Source organism: Podarcis pityusensis, assembly GCF_964106645.2.
Source record: "Podarcis pityusensis genome assembly, chromosome: 2".
In the NCBI taxonomy this organism is placed as follows: Eukaryota; Metazoa; Chordata; class Lepidosauria; order Squamata; family Lacertidae; genus Podarcis; species Podarcis pityusensis.
In genome coordinates this window covers 116,682,965-116,701,158 of record NC_138029.1, presented here as the reverse complement: position 1 = coordinate 116,701,158, position 18,194 = coordinate 116,682,965, and the positions used below count along the sequence as shown (strand labels likewise).

Here is an 18,194-nt window from a genome sequence, read left to right as displayed (position 1 = left end):
ACACACACACACACACACACACACACACACGCCCTTCAATGCACTTTTCCTGCTTTTATATTTCCTAGGCGGAAATTAAGCAGGTCCTTTTCTCACATTGAAAGGCAATTATGATGAGAAAAGGGGATGTGTTTGTGTGTGAGAGAGTGAGTGAGAAGGGAAAGGCCAGAAAGGGCTGGCAGAGAGAGGGGGCCTTCTGGTTCTGGCAGCACCCAGCATTAACTTGTATGCCCCAAATGATCACCCATGGAAGAATGCATCCCTCACACCCAGAGAAAGGTTTCCCATCTCTGACCCAATTACCGTATTTTTCGCCCCACAGGGCGCACCTAGTTTTTTTGGGGGGAAATAAATTTCCCAGCCCCCAGAACAGGCAGCGCCGGGCTCCCACGACTTGCAGAGAGCTGTGCGAAGCCTGGAGAGCGTTGAAGCGCCATGAGACCCCTCTCGCTCTCCAGGCTTCAGCGAAAGCCTGCATTCGCCCCATAGGACGCACACACATTTCCCCTTCATTTTTGGAGGGGGGAAAAGTGTGTCCTATAGGGCGAAAAATACGGTAATTGCCTAGTGAGGGAGTTCCTGGGGATGAGGTTCTGTTTTGAATTGATGCAATTTTGAAAGTGCCACCGTCAAGGGTTTTTTGGTTTTTTTGTGGGGAGAGAAGAGGGCTGAACAAGATAAAGCAAGACCACACAGAAAAATTACAAACTTTATTGAATAGTTTCAAAACTTGTGACGTGGAGGGGAGGTGGAATTCATCTGAGAACCCCCATTTGGAAAGCCTGCTAAAATGACCCTGGGCATCTTTGGAGGCTGACAATGCTGCGTTAATGACGCTTTTGTTTTTCAAAGAGGGGAGTGGATGGGGGGGGGAGAAGTCAAATAGCCCAGAAGTAACTCTGTTGCTTTGGATAAATCCTAATATAGATACAGAGCCCCTTTGGAAATTGCTTTCTCCTGAATCGGGGGTGGGGGAGCTGTGGTACTCCAGACCTTATTGGACTATGATCTCTGCCCATTGGCCATGCTGGCTGGGGCTTATGGGAACTGGAGCCGGGGAACAGGAAGAGGGCCAAAGATTCCCCACCCCTGCTCTGAACGAGCAAAACAAATTGCCCACTCAGGACGCTGGTCCTCAAACTGGCTTCCACACTGAGAAGACAGCTAAGGAGACCCTGAGTGCCTGGCAGGGAACCACTGCAGGGGATTATGGGAAATGCTCTAGGCATTAGCAGTTGGCAGATTTGCACACAACAAGGCATGGCCTACCCCGCTGGGCCTCACCAGCTGCTCTTTTTGAGGGGAAAGGCTGGGTTCTTGCTGAGGAGGGAAAGCCTGTGTCTGGGCTACACATCTTCAGCAGGATCAGGGAACCTGTGGACCTTCTCCAGATGTCATCAGCCCCAGCCAGCCCCAACCCATCAGTGGGAATTGGGCCCATGGCAACTTCAGGCCACAATTTCCTCTGTCTCCACCATACATTTTCAGTAATAGTTAGCTGGCAATCAATACTTTTTAAATTTCTTTGGGGGGGGGGTTGTTTATTGCATAAAGATAATTATTGTAGGTTGTTTTTTTTACGGAACTACAGTATACAAATATTGTTATAAATAAATCTTCCCTAGCCTGGAGATCTGGGCATCATCAGGAGGGCATCAGGTTGAAGGAGGATGGTAAACATGAAAAATTAGCATCTTTATTGGGGGGCGGGGATTTAGGCTGGAGGCCTTTCCTTCTCACCAGCTACTTTTCTACATGCAGGGACGTGTGTGTATGTGTGCGCGCACGTGTGCGTGCATGGAGGAGCATATTGTTACACGAGCAGTCTGAAGTGGCACAGCTCTTGAAGTCTTTAAGGGGAGCAAAGACCAGCTGCAACCCCTCTGCTCCAAATGACAGACTCCTTCTGGGTTCAGCATGGCTGGGAATGATCTGGCTGATAACTGGTCTCTCATCCAACCTCATTTGGCGTTACCTCCTGCTAAGTTTCAAAGGTAGACAGAGAGTGTCATTAGGATGCGTAACAGGGTGCTTCTGGACTCCAACTCCCATCAGCCCCAGGCAGCGTGCCAATTGCTCAGGGATGATGGGAGTTGGAGTCCAACATCATCAGGAGGTCCAGACTTGATGTATAATTTTTGTTTTCACCCAACAGCACATGGGTGTTCTGACATGGAGAGAACTCATGCCTGTGGACTGTTTTCAATGTCTGATTTCCCCCTCTCTGCATTTTGAAGTTGAAAAGATTTGTGGCTTTTAGCGTAAATGGAAAACAGCTTTGGAGATGGGGATCCCACTGCCCTCCAGGTGTTGCTGGACTCCAGTTCCCATCAGCCCCAGGCAGCACAACCTATGCTCAAAGATGATGGGAGCTGGAGTCCGGCAACATCCAGAGGCCTTCAGGTTTCCTACTCCTGCTCTTAATCTTTTGCCAAACCCAACCCCGGCGATCCCACCCTCAAAGCTTGCCCCAACTCTCCACCGCACCATTCCTTTATTCCTTCCCACTTAAAAAGCTCAGAATACATTTACAAATAAATACACGTTTTGCAAGCTGGACAGGTTAACAGAGTTCATTTAAAAACAGTACTTATTTTAAAAAATCCATCAAAACTGAACGGCGTGGTCCAGGAGGGCTCCAAAATGCCAAGTCTCGAGTGCCAGTCTTGGGGAGGGGGGAAACCTCCGGGGTTCTTAAAAGACAGATTGTCTCAAAAAAGACGTTGCTGCTTCTGGTGAAGGAAAGGCTGGTTTTGACATCTTCGGTACATTTCGGTGAGGAAGCCAGCCTGGCTTAGGAAAAACCGAGCTGCGCTTGAATCTAGAATTGCAAAAAAAAAAAAAAGGAGGGGAAACTGGCCTGGGTGCTGTTGTTGATTGGCATCCGTCCGTCTCGGAAGACAGTGGAGGAGCCCTAATCTAGCCACATCTGGGGGGAGGTCCAAAAGTTCCCCCAGCCCTGAGCTAATGGCTGCAGCTCAAAGCAGGAGGATCAGTTAAAAGTGAGGTGGAGAGGTCAATGTGGTGCAAAAGCACCAGCAGAAGCACCCAATGGGCTCCACTGGTACATTTGCAGCACATCCACTTCTTTGCCTTCTTTCTCTCCACCTTCTCCCAGTAAGCAGCAGCAACCCACCTTGCAGGGAAGCTGGTGTAGCGGCTCCACCCAGCGTGTCGCTTTTCAGGACGACAATTAAAGTATTAGAGCTTGGAACAACAAAAAATACCTCACTACTTATGCTGAGCCTCAGTTTTTCCCATCTGTAAAATGGGTATAATGCTGACTTTCCTCATGGGATAGCACCGATGACAAGCCCAATAGAGATTGTACAATGTTCTTCTCTGCTGCACCGCTCTCTTTGTAAAATCTTTTGTTGGCTTCTGGTTTAAAATACTCTCTTTTTGAATTATGGGTACATCATTTCATAATAAATACTGTTGTAACTTTGTGGCTTGATTAGCCACTACGGACAGCTATTATAGGGGTATTAAAAAACATTTAAATATCATATAATAAATAAAACACTGCTAAGAAATTGCCGTATTGACTGGGCCACTCTGAAGGGTTTGGCACAAGACACTGCTTCACTGGAACAGCTCTTGCCCTTGGCCCTCCTTTAAATTATTATTTTAATATTTAATAGCATTTCTCCACCTCTTACAATTTTTAAAAAATCTCTAAGCAATAGAGATTGATTTGCTAAGTACAACCAAGTCAACATTGCATGTGTTTATGGGGCTCTTGCATTTGCAAAGCACCCCTCCGCAACCACTTTTGCGAGGTAGGCTGGTTATTCCCATTTTACAGAAAGGCAGATTTGACTTGCCTCAGTGGGTCCACTGGTCCACTCACCCAGGTCTCCTGGATCAAAACTCACCTCTTTTATCTGTTGGAACGGCACACGCTCTGAACCCTACAGCTCTCACTGGCTACCAGTATGCAACCTGACCATGCAGCTTTTTGCCCCCTTTGGTTTTTTTTTGCATAGATAGACGGGCTGTCCTGTTAAAACCAGGGTAAGTGGGAGGTGGATGGGAAAAGAGCAGGGTTCTGGCAGCCCTGCCCATTAAGAAAATCCCATCGAAATCCAAATGAAAACTACAAGAGGGGAAGGGTGCCCCTTGTCATTCCCACATCTTCCTTTTCGTCCCTCTGCTCGGCCGCGTGTCTAGCGTACGCGACGCGGTGTCAGAAGTGGATGGCGTGGGTGAGTCTGGAGCGGCATCCTCTCGTGGTCCGTCTGTAGGAGGGGGTTCTGGGATGGGGTTGCAAATGCCGCCTGGGGTGGCCAGAGGAGGCACCGGGCACGGAATGGCTGGGCCTGCCACGGGCTCTGAAGGCATGCCGGGCACGTGACCGGGCGGTAGAGGGGTCCCAGCTTCCGGCGGGCCCCAAGGTGGGTTGCTGTTCCCCTGGTACGAGCTGTAGCCAAGGGACGCTCCTTGCGACGGAGACCTCTGGCCGGCGAAGACTGCCGCGATGGCCGCCATGGTGGCCGTTTGCCTCCCCAGGAACTCGCCCAGGTCGTTGTGGGAGCGCTCAATGGCGTTGACCATCAGCTGGGCCGTGGCCCTGTCCTGGCGCCTCTCCTGCTTCCTGTGCTGCCTCTCCTCTTGCCTGGCCCTGTCAAAGGCCTTCAGGTCCTGGCGGTGCAAGCCGCGCATGGCGTCCAAAAGCATGGAAGGGGCCCTTGAAGCCGACTCCACCAGCTGCATGCTGGTCTCAAGGCGCTGCTTCCGGTTCCGCATCCGCCGGTTCCGCATCCGCTCTGCGTTTGTGAGGGGCCTCCGGAATTCTTGAATGGGGCCTGCATAGGTTGGGACACACACAAAAACATAAAGTAGATTCCCTGTTTGGGACACGTGTTTAATAATAATACAGTGGTACCTCTAGTTGCGAAATGGATCCGTTCCGGAGCCCCGTTCACAACATGAGCAGAACGCAACCCGCATCTGCGTGTGTCGCGATTCGCCGCATCTGCGCATGCGCGTCATGTCATTTTGAGAGTATGCATGAGTGGCGAAACCCGGAAGTAACCCTTTCTGGTACTTCCAGGTCGCCACGGGACGCAAACTGAAAAGATGTAACCTGAACCGAACGTAACAAGCGGTATGACAATAATAATAATAATAATAATAATAATAATAATAGAACATTAAAAACATGATAAAAGATCAAACATTAGAAAGTTCCACAGGGCGGGCGTCACTACTGAGAAGGCATGTCCAAAGTCTGCTTTGGGGGCTTAATCTGGCCCACTGGTCAGTTTAATCTGGCCCCTGTGGCAGTTTATTTCCTGGAGTAAAATCCTAAAAAAAGCTCAACAATTTGTCAACAACTTTGGTTGGCCCTCACGTGTGTTCACTTTATCAAATCTGGCCCTCTTTGAAAAAAGTTTGGACACCCCTGTGTAGCTTCACTTCTTGCAGTGAGGGAACCGGCAGAAGGCCCTCGGAGCTGGACCTCCGTGTCCGGGCTGAGCAATGAGGGTGGAGACGCTCCTTCAGATGTACAACACCTAAGCCACTACGCCTCTGGCTCCCCGCCCCACGAAGGCACCGTTCTCTTAACAACAATGCAAAATAGGCCCAAACAGTTGAGACAAAGAAGTGTAGGCCTCAGAAGCACCATACCTGCCTTTCTTTGCAGGAATCTCTGGATTGGTTCCTAATCTGGCCTTCTAACTGGGAGCTGCAATATAAAAGCTCTCTGTATCCCAGGTCCTCATCCATTCAGAGATTTTGACGGCAAATTCAGGAGGAGTTCCTCAGCCAGAGCCTGCTTCTCTTGGCTTCACCTCCTGTCCTCCTTTGGTTCCCTTTTCCCTTGTAGTGTGCGACACTTCTCTGGAGACTGACTGCCGGCTGTTAACTTGAGCAACATGGAATTTTTGTTTTGCTCACCTGAACTGACAAAAGCAGGATTCCACCAGTCCCCCCCTCCCAGCCCCAAAACTCGAGGCCACATAGTTTTATCACTGTTGTTGTTTTAGTCCCTTCACTCTAAGGTCCCAGGGCAAATAAGAGACAATATCAAAACAGTTTAAAACAACTGAAAGAAATAAGGTGGGTCCAAAAAATAGACATATCAAGCTTCAAAAGCTTGAATTGGAATTACAGCAAATAGCATATAGACCAGGCATAGGCAGCCTTCGACCCTCCAGATGTTTTGGACTACAACTCCCATCATCCCTGACCACTGGTCCTGTTAGCTAGGGATCATGGGAGTTGTAGGCCAAAACATATGGCAGGCCGAAGGTTGCCTATGCTCTATATAGACAGTTGCATAGTTATGCCAAGTGAGAGAGGAGCTCCAGGTTTATACTGCTCATGACCAAAGTTTGCAGTGTCTGGGACCTTTTAGTTTAGAGAAAAGACAAGAGGTGACAGGACACAAGTTTGTTGACAAAGTTGATAAGAGAAAAGCTTTTCTCCCTCTCTCATATCACGAATATCCAATGAAACTGAATGTTGGGGGATTCAAGTACTTCATGTAGGGCAAAGTAGAACTAGGGAACTTGGTCCTCCAGGAGGCAGTGAAGACCCCCAACTTAAATGTCTTTAAAAGAGGATTATACATGTGGCGTTTGCCCTCCTAGGTGTGTGACATCATACTGGGTTCATAAGGAAAGGGTTAACTAATTGTAAAATGACTAACCAATGGGAACCCAAGGGGAGGAGTTGGAGTTCGAGTTAGGGTGGTTGAGAAGACAGTCTGGAGTTAGAAGAGACAGAGAGGATAAGTCTGTGGGTTGGGCTAGTCTGATGTGAGAGAGTGAGAGAATTTGTTAAGAGGAGTCAGTCAAACAGTTGAGTCAGATGGTATTAGGAAGGTATAGGCCGGTAAAGAAACTAAAGTTAAGATACTGACAGGAATTTTATCTGAGAAACCATAAACTTGTTAATGTTTATAAAATAAACTTGTTTATTTGGTTCGATTTTAACAACTGTCTGGACTCAGTGTTTTACCCGAGAGTAACGGGTTGGTGGCAGCGGGGAAGCGAGCACAGTAGCGGCACAGGGATCAATAGACCTTCAAACGTCCGGGGACCCTGTGTGAACACCACAATACCCAATCAAGGAGGGCAAGTCTACTAGCCCTCACAATCGGAAGCAGCATGCTTCTGAATGCTGGAAACCCCAGGAAGCAGAGTGCTGTTGTGTTCAGGTCCCACCTGGAAGGGTTCCTGCAGGCATCTGGTTGGCCACTGTGAGAAGAGAAGGCTGGACTTGATCCAGCAGAGATCTTCTTATGCTCAAAACAGATCCAACAATCTGTAGACTCCCCCCTTCTCCAGAGACAGAGGTCTGATTCATGCCATAGACCTTGAAGGACCAGAGACGCCTTAGACTGGGCTCCCACAAAGTGTTCAAAATTAACTCCGGTGTAGCTGCCTCAAAGAATCCTTACCATACGGCCTGAGACTCCTGCCTCCCTCAGGCACAGGTTCCCGGCAGATCAGCGTTCTCCCGGCATTGGGCGGTGCTCTCTCTGGCACAACAGGATTCGGAGCCTGTGGTCCGATGGCAGGAAACGCCACCGGCTGGGCCAGGGGCGGGTACTGCATTGGCAGCGCCACTGTAGGGTAGTGTACCTGTTGCGCCACAGAGGGGTATTGCTGCGGCATGGGGGTGTTCACCACCACCTCATCAAACGTCCACAGAGCCTGGAAAGAGCAAAGAGGAAAGATCAGGCCAGGGAGGGACTGGCGATGCTGCTTGGAAGAAACTCTGTGCCGCAAAACGACTCTCCATTCAAACCAGACCAGACCAACATTACCTACGTGTTTATAGTTTTAATTCTACCAATGTCAAATTGTATTTTAGTGATGGGTTTTTCTTTTTTTTATATACAGTCGTACCTTGGTTCTCAAACTTAATCCATTCCGGGAGTCTGTACGACTCCTGAAACCATTCGAAAACCAAGGTGCGGTTTCTGATTGGCTGCAGGAGCTTCCTGCAATCAAGTGGAAGCCACGTTGGACATTCAGCTTCCAAAAAATGTTCGCAAACCGGAACACTTACTTCCAGGTTTGCGGTGTTGAGGAGCCAAAACGTACGAGTAACAAGGCGTTTGAGAACCAAGGTACGACTGTATAGAATTTTTATTAAATATTTTTGTTTTATATGTTAGAATATTCATTTAAACAACCTTAAAATATCAATGGGACACGGGTGGCGCTGTGGGTTAAACCACAGAGCCTAGGACTTGCCGATCAGAAGGTCGGCGGTTCGAATCCCTGCAACGGGGTGAGCTCCCGTTGCTCAGTCCCTGCTCCTGCCAACCTAGCAGTTCGAAAACATGTCAAAGTGCAAGTAGATAAATAGGTATCCTTTAAGGTAAAGGTAAAGGGACCCCTGACCATTAGGTCCAGTCGTGACCGACTCTGGGGTTGCGGCGCTCATCTCGCTTTACTGGCCGAGGGAGCCGGCGTTTGTCCGCAGACAGCTTCCGGGTCATGTGGCCAGCATGACTAAGCTGCTTCTGGCGAACCAGAGCAGTGCACGGAAATGCCGTTTTCCTTCCCGCCAGAGCAGTACCTATTTATCTACTTGCACTTTGACGTGCTTTCAAACTGCTAGGTTGGCAGGAGCAGGGACCGAGCAACAGGAGCTCACCCCATCATCAAAGGGCTCCCTTTACCTTTAATATCAATGACTTCCTTTCTTCTCTTTCCATGGTTCATTTCGCATACTGTAAATTGCTGCATATTTTACATGAACTAAACCATTCAGTATTCCAATATCACATCCGTCAAAACTTATTTACACTGTTGAATTTATCTTAATGCTGCCAATGTTTTCAAATGTACACAATTTCTCCCTATATATTCAATAAACATTTTCCAATCTTCTTTAAACATATGTTCTTCTTGTTCTAAGACATTCAGCCCTGTTGGATTGGACAAAAGGTCCGTCTAGTTTGGATTCCTGTTCCCAAAAGGGGCAAACAAACTTTTGGAAACCTCTGATGAAGCCTCTGATGCAAGAACCCACCACTGTTCTCCATCCCCCAGCAACCGGTGTTCAAAGGTACACTTTGTCTGAGCATGGAGGCTCCTCAGCTGTCATCAGCAGTATACACACACACACTTAATGGTTTTCCTAAATGCTTTCATTAAAGCTGGTCCTGTTTCTTACATTATTTCACAACCGTACAAACACACACAAAGTTTGCAGTCTGTTAGTGCTATTCACACATTACGTTCAGTGAGTGTACAACCAGTGTACAGAAACTGCACATACACTATTCCTATGTAATCTTCAACGAGTGTACAGTCTGTGCATTCCTCCAGGATTTCCTTCTGGCCTAGCATTTTGTTTTCACATAATGGGGTGTGGGAAATAAGTTGTCTCTTCTTTCCCCGCCCCCATTTTGTTAGAGAACCTTTAAAAAAAAATAATTACCTGCTGCTCTTTTCTCTGGGCTTCTCGCTGCCTCATCAGGAAGTCTTCCGACAAGGCGACTGCTTGGGCGCAGGTTTCTGGGCTGTGTTCCCGGACCCAGTTCTGGATTTCCTGGGGCAGGACTGTCAGGAACTGCTCCACGACCACGGCCTCCAGGATCTGCTCCTTGCTGTGCCTCTCAGGCCTCAGCCACTGGTGGCAGAGCTCCTGCAGCTGCCGGCAGACTTCCCGGGGCCCCTCGGCCTCCTGGTAGCGATGGCGTCGGAAGCGCTGGCGCCGCACCTCCATGCTGACCGTGTCATCACCAGGGGTCTCCTCCTTCACACTCCCATAGCCCCTTCGCTCTCGGTGCCCTGAGCCGCCGTAGACTGGCTGGGCTTCCCGGCTGAGGCCCGGCAGGCTCTGGGCTACCCACCCTCCGGGGGGCCACTGGCTCGGGTTGGCAGCTGCCTCATAGGAGGTCTGGAATGAATTGGTGTCCCACTGCAAGGGCTTATGCAGTGATGGGTTCCGCCACCCTGGCTGGGTATAGGGCACTGCCTTGGGGAACTCCTGCCTCTGGGCCTCCCAGTGCTGCTGCAGACCCTCGTCCGGCTCCTGCTTCACCTGCTGAGGAGCTTCCCCGGCCAAAAACTCCCGCATGGAGCCAACCGGAAGGAAGCGGGAAGCTGCCCCTCCCCCTAGTTCGTGACCAGATGGGTCTTGTGCCTCCATTTTCATCGCTGGCTGCATTCCTGGTTCTGGAGCACCCTGGAACTGCAGGTGGAGGGCAGCCGTTTCCCCTCTCCCCGTAGCCATATTGTGTCAACCCACAAGGGAAATTCCTGTCTCACGTCGGAGGTCGGCAAGGCGAGGCCCGTGGGCCCAATCTGGCCACCCGATTGATACCCTCTTGCCTCTCCCCAAAGGCAAAAGCAGAGGTAAAGGAGGGGAGCAGACAGACTTGGAGGGAGAAGGGGGCTTGTCGGCAGGCTCCAGTTGGGGGTGGGTGGGGGTGCCTGCCCACCCCCAATTCCTCGGAGCAGGTATTCTGGTAAAACTAGCCACCAAATGGAAGCTTAAGTCCACAGCAGAGATGGGAAATCATCTGGCAGGAAGATAATGCTGTTCTGTTGGTGTTGCAAGGCGAATGGCCCAATCCAAGCAGAGCCTTCAGGGTCTTCAGGGCAAGATACAGGAGCTGGAAATGCCTTCTTGTGCTCTGCACCTGCAGGAGGGAGGGGAATAAAGATTCTTTACTCTTACTGTAGGAAGACTGCTTTCTCCAGTATGAATCCTCACAGAAGGCCTGACTGCAAGCCCAGAGCAGTGACTCGGCCAGAAACATAAGAGGCAGACTCACGGATGGTGCCATTCCGCTATGTAGGGAGTAACTGAGTAACTCTGTAATTTGAAAGAGATGCTTGTTCCCGTGTTCTGTACAACTGTGTCTCTGATGCTGAGTGAACCTTCCCCTGTTTGGGCTCAAGTCAATAGGCATGGGCAGGTGGCAGGATCCCATCCTCCAGGAATCCTCGTCCTAAGCTGTTTAGGGCTCTAAGAAGTCGCACCCAACACTTTGATCAGGGATTGGAGACAGACCTGAAGGCCAGTCCAGCTACAATAGCAATAGAGTTATTTGCTCCAAAGTTCAGGAGTATTGCACCAAGGGGAAAAATTTAAGGCGGCGGGGGGTGGGGGGTGGGGGGGTGTTAGACCAGGCAGCATGGGTCCTGCAAACCGCCCAAGGATTCCAGTTGCCAGCGCCCAGCTCTGCCAAGTCCAGAGAAATGTTCCACATTTTTAACTAAGGGGGGGGGGGACTATCTTCATCTTCACATCCCATGAAACACACTTTCTGCACAGCTGGGAGTCATAAATCAGGACAGACACAGAGGCCGTCTGCAAAGAAGTGCAACAAGAGGTGACAGGAAAAAGGTGTGCTCAAAGATTGTGTGAATGAACACAAGAGGACTGTGGCAGGAAGCAGGTGGCATGCATGGAGGGCAAGGGCCAACACACTGGATTATGCGGGAACGCAGGAAGTTGCGTTACACAGAAGCAGGTCTCCAGGGTTTCAGGCAGGGGTCTCCCCCCCCCCCGATGGTTTTGCTCCAGTCAGAGGCAATAATGCACCTGAATACGAGTTGCTGGAAACCACAGGAAGGTGTGTGGGGAGGTGCTCCCGTGTTCAGGTCCTGATCAATGCAGGTTTCCCCACAGGCCAGCCACGGTGAGACTAGGATGCTGGACTAGATGGGCCACTGGCCTGATTCAGCAGAGCCTTCCTTATGTTTGTATATTCTTAGTTCCCAGAGACTGAACCTGGGGCCTTCTGGAGGCAGAGCAGATGTCCCACCACTCAGCTGTGCTCCTTGGATAACATATGGGGACTGAAGGAAGTGTCAAGGGGTGTGAGCGGAGAGACAGAAGTCTGAGGTGGGAGGGAGCGAAATCTGCAGACCAACTTTCTGCAAAAAACCTAGCAAAGAGCTGCCAGGTGTTGGTGAATCTTCCTGCTTATTCTCTGGCTGAGGGCCCCAACCTCCTTTCAATATTTTGATACGTGCAAGCAGGGGTAGGGGTAGGGGGCTGCAGCGGTTTGACAGGAGTGCTGGACAGCTCTCTTAGAGCCACACAAACCCTGCCTGCAGCTGCACGGCTCTTAGCCCCCATCCGCTGAACATAATCTCATACAGTAGTTGTTTATGTGGCATCACTAACGCTTTCTATGCAATTGACAGGCGATGCGAAGAAAGGAAAGAGGGACGAGGAGGGCAAAGAAAACGCAAGCGAAAACCCAGTTTAAAAATTGGGCAGCGCCGGTGCCCTTCCTTTGTTCCCAGGATTATGTCATTCTCTCTCTGTTTCCCCCCGCCTCCCGTCCTTGCAGAGTCTGCACTACACACACCCCCCCCCATCCATCCCCTCCTGGCTCTGCTCTTGAATTGGGTGGAGAAGCAGCACAGAGCCCCTCCTGCCCCACTTGATCTGGGTGAAAGGGGTTTTTTTGGTGGGGTGGGGAGCTGTCTCTTTAGGGGGGGGCTACATGCTTGCCCCCTCCCCCTGTCTCCTCCATCCCTCGCTCTCCCCCTCCTCCCCTGCTCATCTCCCCCCTCTTTCCGCCCTCCCCCACCCCGCCCCGCAGATCATCTCGACACACCTCTCGCCGGCTGCAGACTCCGGATCCTCCCGCAGCCCCCCAGGCGCCCGAGTTTTAGACGCAGCCCGAGAGGCTGCTGCTGCTGCTTCCCACCCAAGCCAAGAGGAAAGCACAGGAAGAGGAAACTCGCCCGACCTCGCACTTCCGGGTTTGTCTAGGCGCAGGGGGCGCCGCTCGTTTTAACCCTTCAGACGGGAAGCGAAGGAAAAAAGGAGGGAGCAGCGTCTTTCGCTGCGATCTGTGAGTGAGTGGATTTCTCAAGGGCCAAAGGCTTTGTTGTGCATAGTCAGGGCCTTATTTATTTATATAAAGGAGCTTGTTCCCCTTCAAAGTTGGGGCTTTATGGTCCCAACAGGCTTTTGGGAACTGACTGTTTTTAAGGAAAGGGCTTGTCCTGTGATGTTTTTAATGGTACTTATCTGTATGTTTTAACAGATTATTTGCAATGTTTAATTGCTTTTTAGGGTTGTCCCCCCCACACACGTTTTTAGCTGTTTCTGTTTTATCTATGAGCCACCTTGAGTCTCATCAGGGAAAAAGTCAGGGAATAATAATAATGATGATGATGATACTGTAATGATATTTAGAATCTACCCCAGTCCTGTGGTTGTAATTCTCCCCCTGCCCATTTCTATTTTTTTTTTTAAAAAAAGATTGTGACCTGCCCTGAGACCTTAAGGTGAAAAGTGTGCAATAAATCAAAACAACAAGGATTGCTTTATTTCATTTTGACATGGTGGAACCCTGAATTCGCTTGAGATCCTGGTCTGCATGTCCACTGCAGTGCACCTCTGAAAGAAATAAGCCTCATTGCTCAGAGGCTTCGGAAACACTGTTGTCATGGATAGAAATCTAGTTATTGATTATAAAATGCAAATAAGGGCAGAGGATCTGCTGTTTGGGATGCTTTCAATCAAGGAAACACAGGTTGTGACAGAACACCCTGCATTGGTTAATTGCATAGAATCTCCTGGCTGGAGGACGAAGGGAGGAAGTATTTTTAGAATTTAAGACAGTAAGACTGCCTTTATTTCCTGCCTACCCACACTTATTGGTGGGAAAGCCCGTCAATTGGATAATGCACTTGGAGACTGCAGCAAAGTACAGTCTAAAAATTATGTTATTCATAACAGGTCTCTAATGCCCACTTTCCATCTCAGGCAATTAGCCATTAATTCTTTTGTCATTTATTAGTTTTATGTAAAATACAAATTATTTTTTTCCCTATGGTTATGTTTTAATAAGAAAATAAGTTATAGGGAGAGTAGACCCATTTTAATGAACCTATTGATTTTAATATGTTCTTAGTAGGACGAACATTGTATACAACTGTTCAGTTTACACACTGTGTATATCTGTCCCCGGTTCTTAAACGTTTTGAAACGAAGAGCAGCTACTTCTGAGCAAATCAGTTGTTTATGTCCCACCCCACACAATCTGCTTTCTGAACAGGCTCCAGTTATTATGGGCACCTGTAACAAAACGTTGCAGCATGAAATGATCCCTGTTCACCAGGCTACTGCATTTCATTCCTGCCCTGCTGATTTTCTGTACTCCCCCCACCTTCCACAATCGTTACCATTCTGTGACTACTTGTCCTACCCGACCCACACCTTTTTTCTTTTTCTTAAAGGAATATATATTCCAGGGTTTTCACTGCAAAACTTTCTGATAATGCATAAATTCTCTTCTGACCAATGTACTATGGATACCTTGGGAAAACAGAGGAGAAGATCACATGAATTTTCACCATGTTTAAAAAATAATAATCAGAAACTAATCTGGAGAACTGCACAAGATCAGAAAGATAAAAACTGAAATTGAAATTGTTAGATTCATCCATCCCTATCCAAATTTTGGTGTCTGCTAGGCAGACTAACTCAAGAGGATCAGAGGGCATCCCTTCCAGGGTCCGATGGGTCTTCATTATACAGCCTGTGGTAGGCGGTGAATCCCCTTCTTCTTTTCCTCTTTTCCCTTCTAGGAGGTGAGAAGAACCTTGCAGAAGTAAGTGGATCCTGCTCATCTCCATTAATATCACTCTGTGACACTGGAAAAGGTCCAGGAGGAGACGACATAAAACCCGACTCTTCAAGCTCTTAGGATGCGGCAAAAGGTTCCAAGAAGGGAGCAGGAGCTGAGGTGTGTGTCATGTTCCTGAACATATCCCAGCTGCAATATGTAACTTCAAGGTGTCATTTGGGTTCATGATAAGAGGCTAGAAGGAACATTTTACTTTTGTCAGCAGCAGCAATCATCTTTTTCTCCTCCACATTTTTCTTACATTTTGTAAGTAATGCAGCCAAAATTGAAAAGCTCTGAGCAGGATGGTATCACTTGATTTTATTTCTTCATTTGAGTAGATATAAGTGAGGAGATTCAGAGACCTGGGGCTGCTCCTTTGGCCCTCAGATGTCTGGCTCTGGAGTCCCTAGTAAGGAGGAATCATTTGCCCTCTGTGACTCCATTCCTCTGTGTGTGTCTCTCGGCTTTCCTCCTCTCAATTGCTTTCTTTTGCTGCACTCAGAAATTCTGCAATTGAATGGGTTAATGTTTATTTTCCCCATCAGGTGTCAGCTAAGGGAGACATTTAAGAATCCAATGGATTTCCTATCAAAGTTGAAGAGGTGGATCTCAAAATTCTGCATTAAAAATCCCATTCTGTATGTTGGGATGAAGGATATCAAAGGTAGGATTACTGCAAGGATTTTGCACCCGACAATGTATTAGTCTGAAAATTGAACATCCCAGGCTCTTACTGTGTTTTATTTACTTTCCCCACAAACAGCAATAGGAGCAGCAGTTTCCTTCTGGTTATCCTGGAGGTTTTCAAGGGAAAGACATTTGTTAGGTTGCCTACATTGATTTCTTCTCTCTCATTTCAATGTAAGCCTCTGAAAGCCCCAAATGGGCAATTCACACGGAGAGATTCAAAGGAGGACCATTTTTCTCCTCTTGCCCCCATCCATCCCTCCTCCCCTTCACTGCATAGAAGAGCTGAGTGAATATTTTCTGGGCTGTTTTGCTTCTTGTAGGGTGACTTGATTGACAGGAGGGATACAAACCTGCTGGGGAAGGAATTTGTTCTGAGGTGAGCCTGGCAGAAAGGGGGGAGGATCCCAATCCTGAATGAAACGTGAGGAATCCCCATTTATCAGATAGCAAATTTGGTTATTCCGAGTGTTTCTTGGATCAGGATGTCCGTCTCTGCCTCTTGGCTGATTCTGCCTCTCTTCTCTTTCCCTCATCTTCTCCCCAACAGCAAATGTCACTCTGCATCCAGACACAGCCCGTCAATGGCTCCTCCTGTATGAGGATCAGAGCAATGTCATATACAGAGACAAATATCTATTGGTGCCGAATAATCCTGAGACATTCAACTATTGGCATTGTGTGTTGGGACATCAGGGATTCACAGCAGGCAGACATTTCTGGGAGGTCGCAGTGGAAAGTGCAGAAGGGTGGGTTTTAATGGTCGCCAGCAAGTGTGAGTGGAGAAGGGGCTGCTTCAAGGTAAGGCGTGAGGGAAGGATCTGGCGTATGAGGATGGAGGAGGATGAGTACGAGGTCTCCAACTGCCATCGTTACTCTCCTCTGTCCCTGAGTGAGAAGCCCAGGAGGATCCGGGTGACTCTGGACTATGAAGGAGGATGTTTGTCTTTCTCTGATGCTTACTCAGGAACCGAACTCTACACGTTCTCAGAAGATTCATTCTATGGAGAGACCCTCCTCCCTTTCATTTGGCTGTGGGGAAGAAAAGCCTCCCTCAGCATCTCCTGGGGAGACTAAATCTGCCTCACAAGCCCGGTTGAAGTTTCTCTCCACACCAGAATGACTGAGATGAAAACATTTGCCAGTTTTGACCTCTTTGCAGAGACCTTTGGAGAGGAGTCACAATCAGCAGAAATAAGAAAAGGAACGAAACCCGGGATTTTCTCTTTCTTTCCCTTTTCCAGAATTTCAGCCTCCACTAACTTTGACCCGCATTTCATTGCTCACCTACACCAACTGTTAAAATACACACGTATTCCTAGAAAATAGAACTGCCGCTCTGGTTGCGGATTTTTTGGGGTGCGAACAGCACCCCAGAACGGATCATGTCCGCAACCAGAGGTACCGCTGTGTCTCTGAATTCAGCGAAGCCTTTGACTAATTGTTTTTGGGATTGCTTCATAAATCTTTTGTATTAACAATTGGATTTTCTATATCAGGGGTAGCCGATATGGTGTCCTGGATGATGTCGGACTACAACTCCCATCAGCCCCTACCAGCTTGGTCAGGAGTCAGAGATGATGGGAGTTGTAGTCCAGCAACATGGCTATGTGTGCCCTATATAAGTCACATGGAGACTTCGCTGTGGTCCCCATCTCACTTGTGGGATACACCACTAATGAGTGTTTTTTTCAGAATCGGCAGGATCTCCCCCAACCCCTGGCTTTTAGTAACTGGTTTGATATACAGTGGTACCTCTGGTTACGAACTTAATTCGTTCCGAGGTCTGTTCTTAACCTGAAACTGTTCTTAACCTGAAGCACCACTTTAGGTAATGGGGCCTTCTGCTGCCGCCGTGCGATTTCTGTTCTCATTCTGAAGCAAACTTCTTAACCTGAGGTACTATTTGTGGGTAAGCGGAGTCTGTAACCTGAAGTGTTTGTAACCCGAGGTACCACTGTACTGTACTTTAATCTTTAGAAAGATGTTGTTTTCTCTCTTGCGGGTTTTTGGTGCTCTGTTAATTGTTCATGATCTTATGCTGTTTTTATGGTTTTACAATAGTTTTTTTGGGGGGTGGGGAGTACAGCTTTTGTATTGTTTTCAAACAATTTTATTTGTATTTTATGGATTTCAATTTTTGGTTATTTGGGATGTATATGCCAGTAAAAACAACAACACAGTATTAAAGAAAAGCTCCAAAAGCTCCATTGCGTGCTGTTGAGGAGCCCCTCAACTTTTTGTGGGTGTGTATTGTGATGTGCCATTGATGCAATTATAGTGCCTTAGTCATGGATTTATGCTGGACTGTCCACACATCCAGAAGGGACGTGGGTGGCGCTGTGGGTTAAACCACAGAGCCTAGGACTTGCTGATCAGAAGGTCGGTGGATGAATCCCCGCGATGGGGTGAGCTCCCGTTGCTCGGTTCCTGCTCCTGCCAAGCTAGCAGTTCGAAAGCACGTCAAAGTGCAAGTAGATAAATAGGTACCGCTCTGGTGGGAAGGTAAATGGCGTTTCCATGTGCTGCTCTGGTTCGCAAGAAGCGGCTTAGTCATGCTGGCCACATGACCTGGTAGCTGTACACCGGCTCCCTCGGCCAATAAAGCGAGATGAGCACCGCAACCCCAGAGTCGGTCACGACTAGACCTAATAGTCAGGGGTCCCTTTACCTTTACCTTTATCCACACATCCACTGTGCTTCAGTAGCTATTCTGCAATATTTCCAGAATGTTTCCCTGTTATTGCCATTTGGAAGGGCACTCTTGGGCTGCAATGAAAGAGAAAACCCCAGCAGAACATTTCCGGCATGAAAATTTATGGGATTACAACAGGAAGCAATTGGACATGGACTGATAAGAAATGAAGAACTTAGGACCCCTGCAATCTTTTGGAGACACAAAAGGCCTTGAAACTGGGATTGCATGAGTTCG

General features: G+C 48.5%; 2 protein-coding genes across 2 annotated transcripts in view; one reads left to right on the top strand and one right to left on the bottom strand.

Annotated features, from left to right (window-relative positions):
- Nucleotides 1-695: 695 nt before the first annotated feature.
- Nucleotides 696-12,693, bottom strand: LOC308469635 (uncharacterized protein). The gene is made up of 4 exons (XM_080992373.1): nt 12,551-12,693; nt 9,409-10,615; nt 7,412-7,667; nt 696-4,808 (listed from the first exon to the last, which is right to left on the bottom strand). The coding sequence occupies exons 2-4, from the start codon at nt 10,204-10,206 to the stop codon at nt 4,126-4,128; spliced, it is 1,737 nt and encodes a 578-aa protein (XP_080848499.1). The 5' UTR covers nt 10,207-10,615; nt 12,551-12,693; the 3' UTR covers nt 696-4,125.
- Nucleotides 12,694-15,183: 2,490 nt separating this feature from the next.
- LOC308469778 (tripartite motif-containing protein 10-like) overlaps nt 15,184-18,194 on the top strand; it is a 30,353-nt gene continuing 27,342 nt past the window's right edge. The window contains exon 1 of the mRNA XM_080992714.1: nt 15,184-15,239. The gene's annotated coding sequence lies outside the window, so the exon portion shown is untranslated. The remainder of the gene's footprint in view (nt 15,240-18,194) is intronic.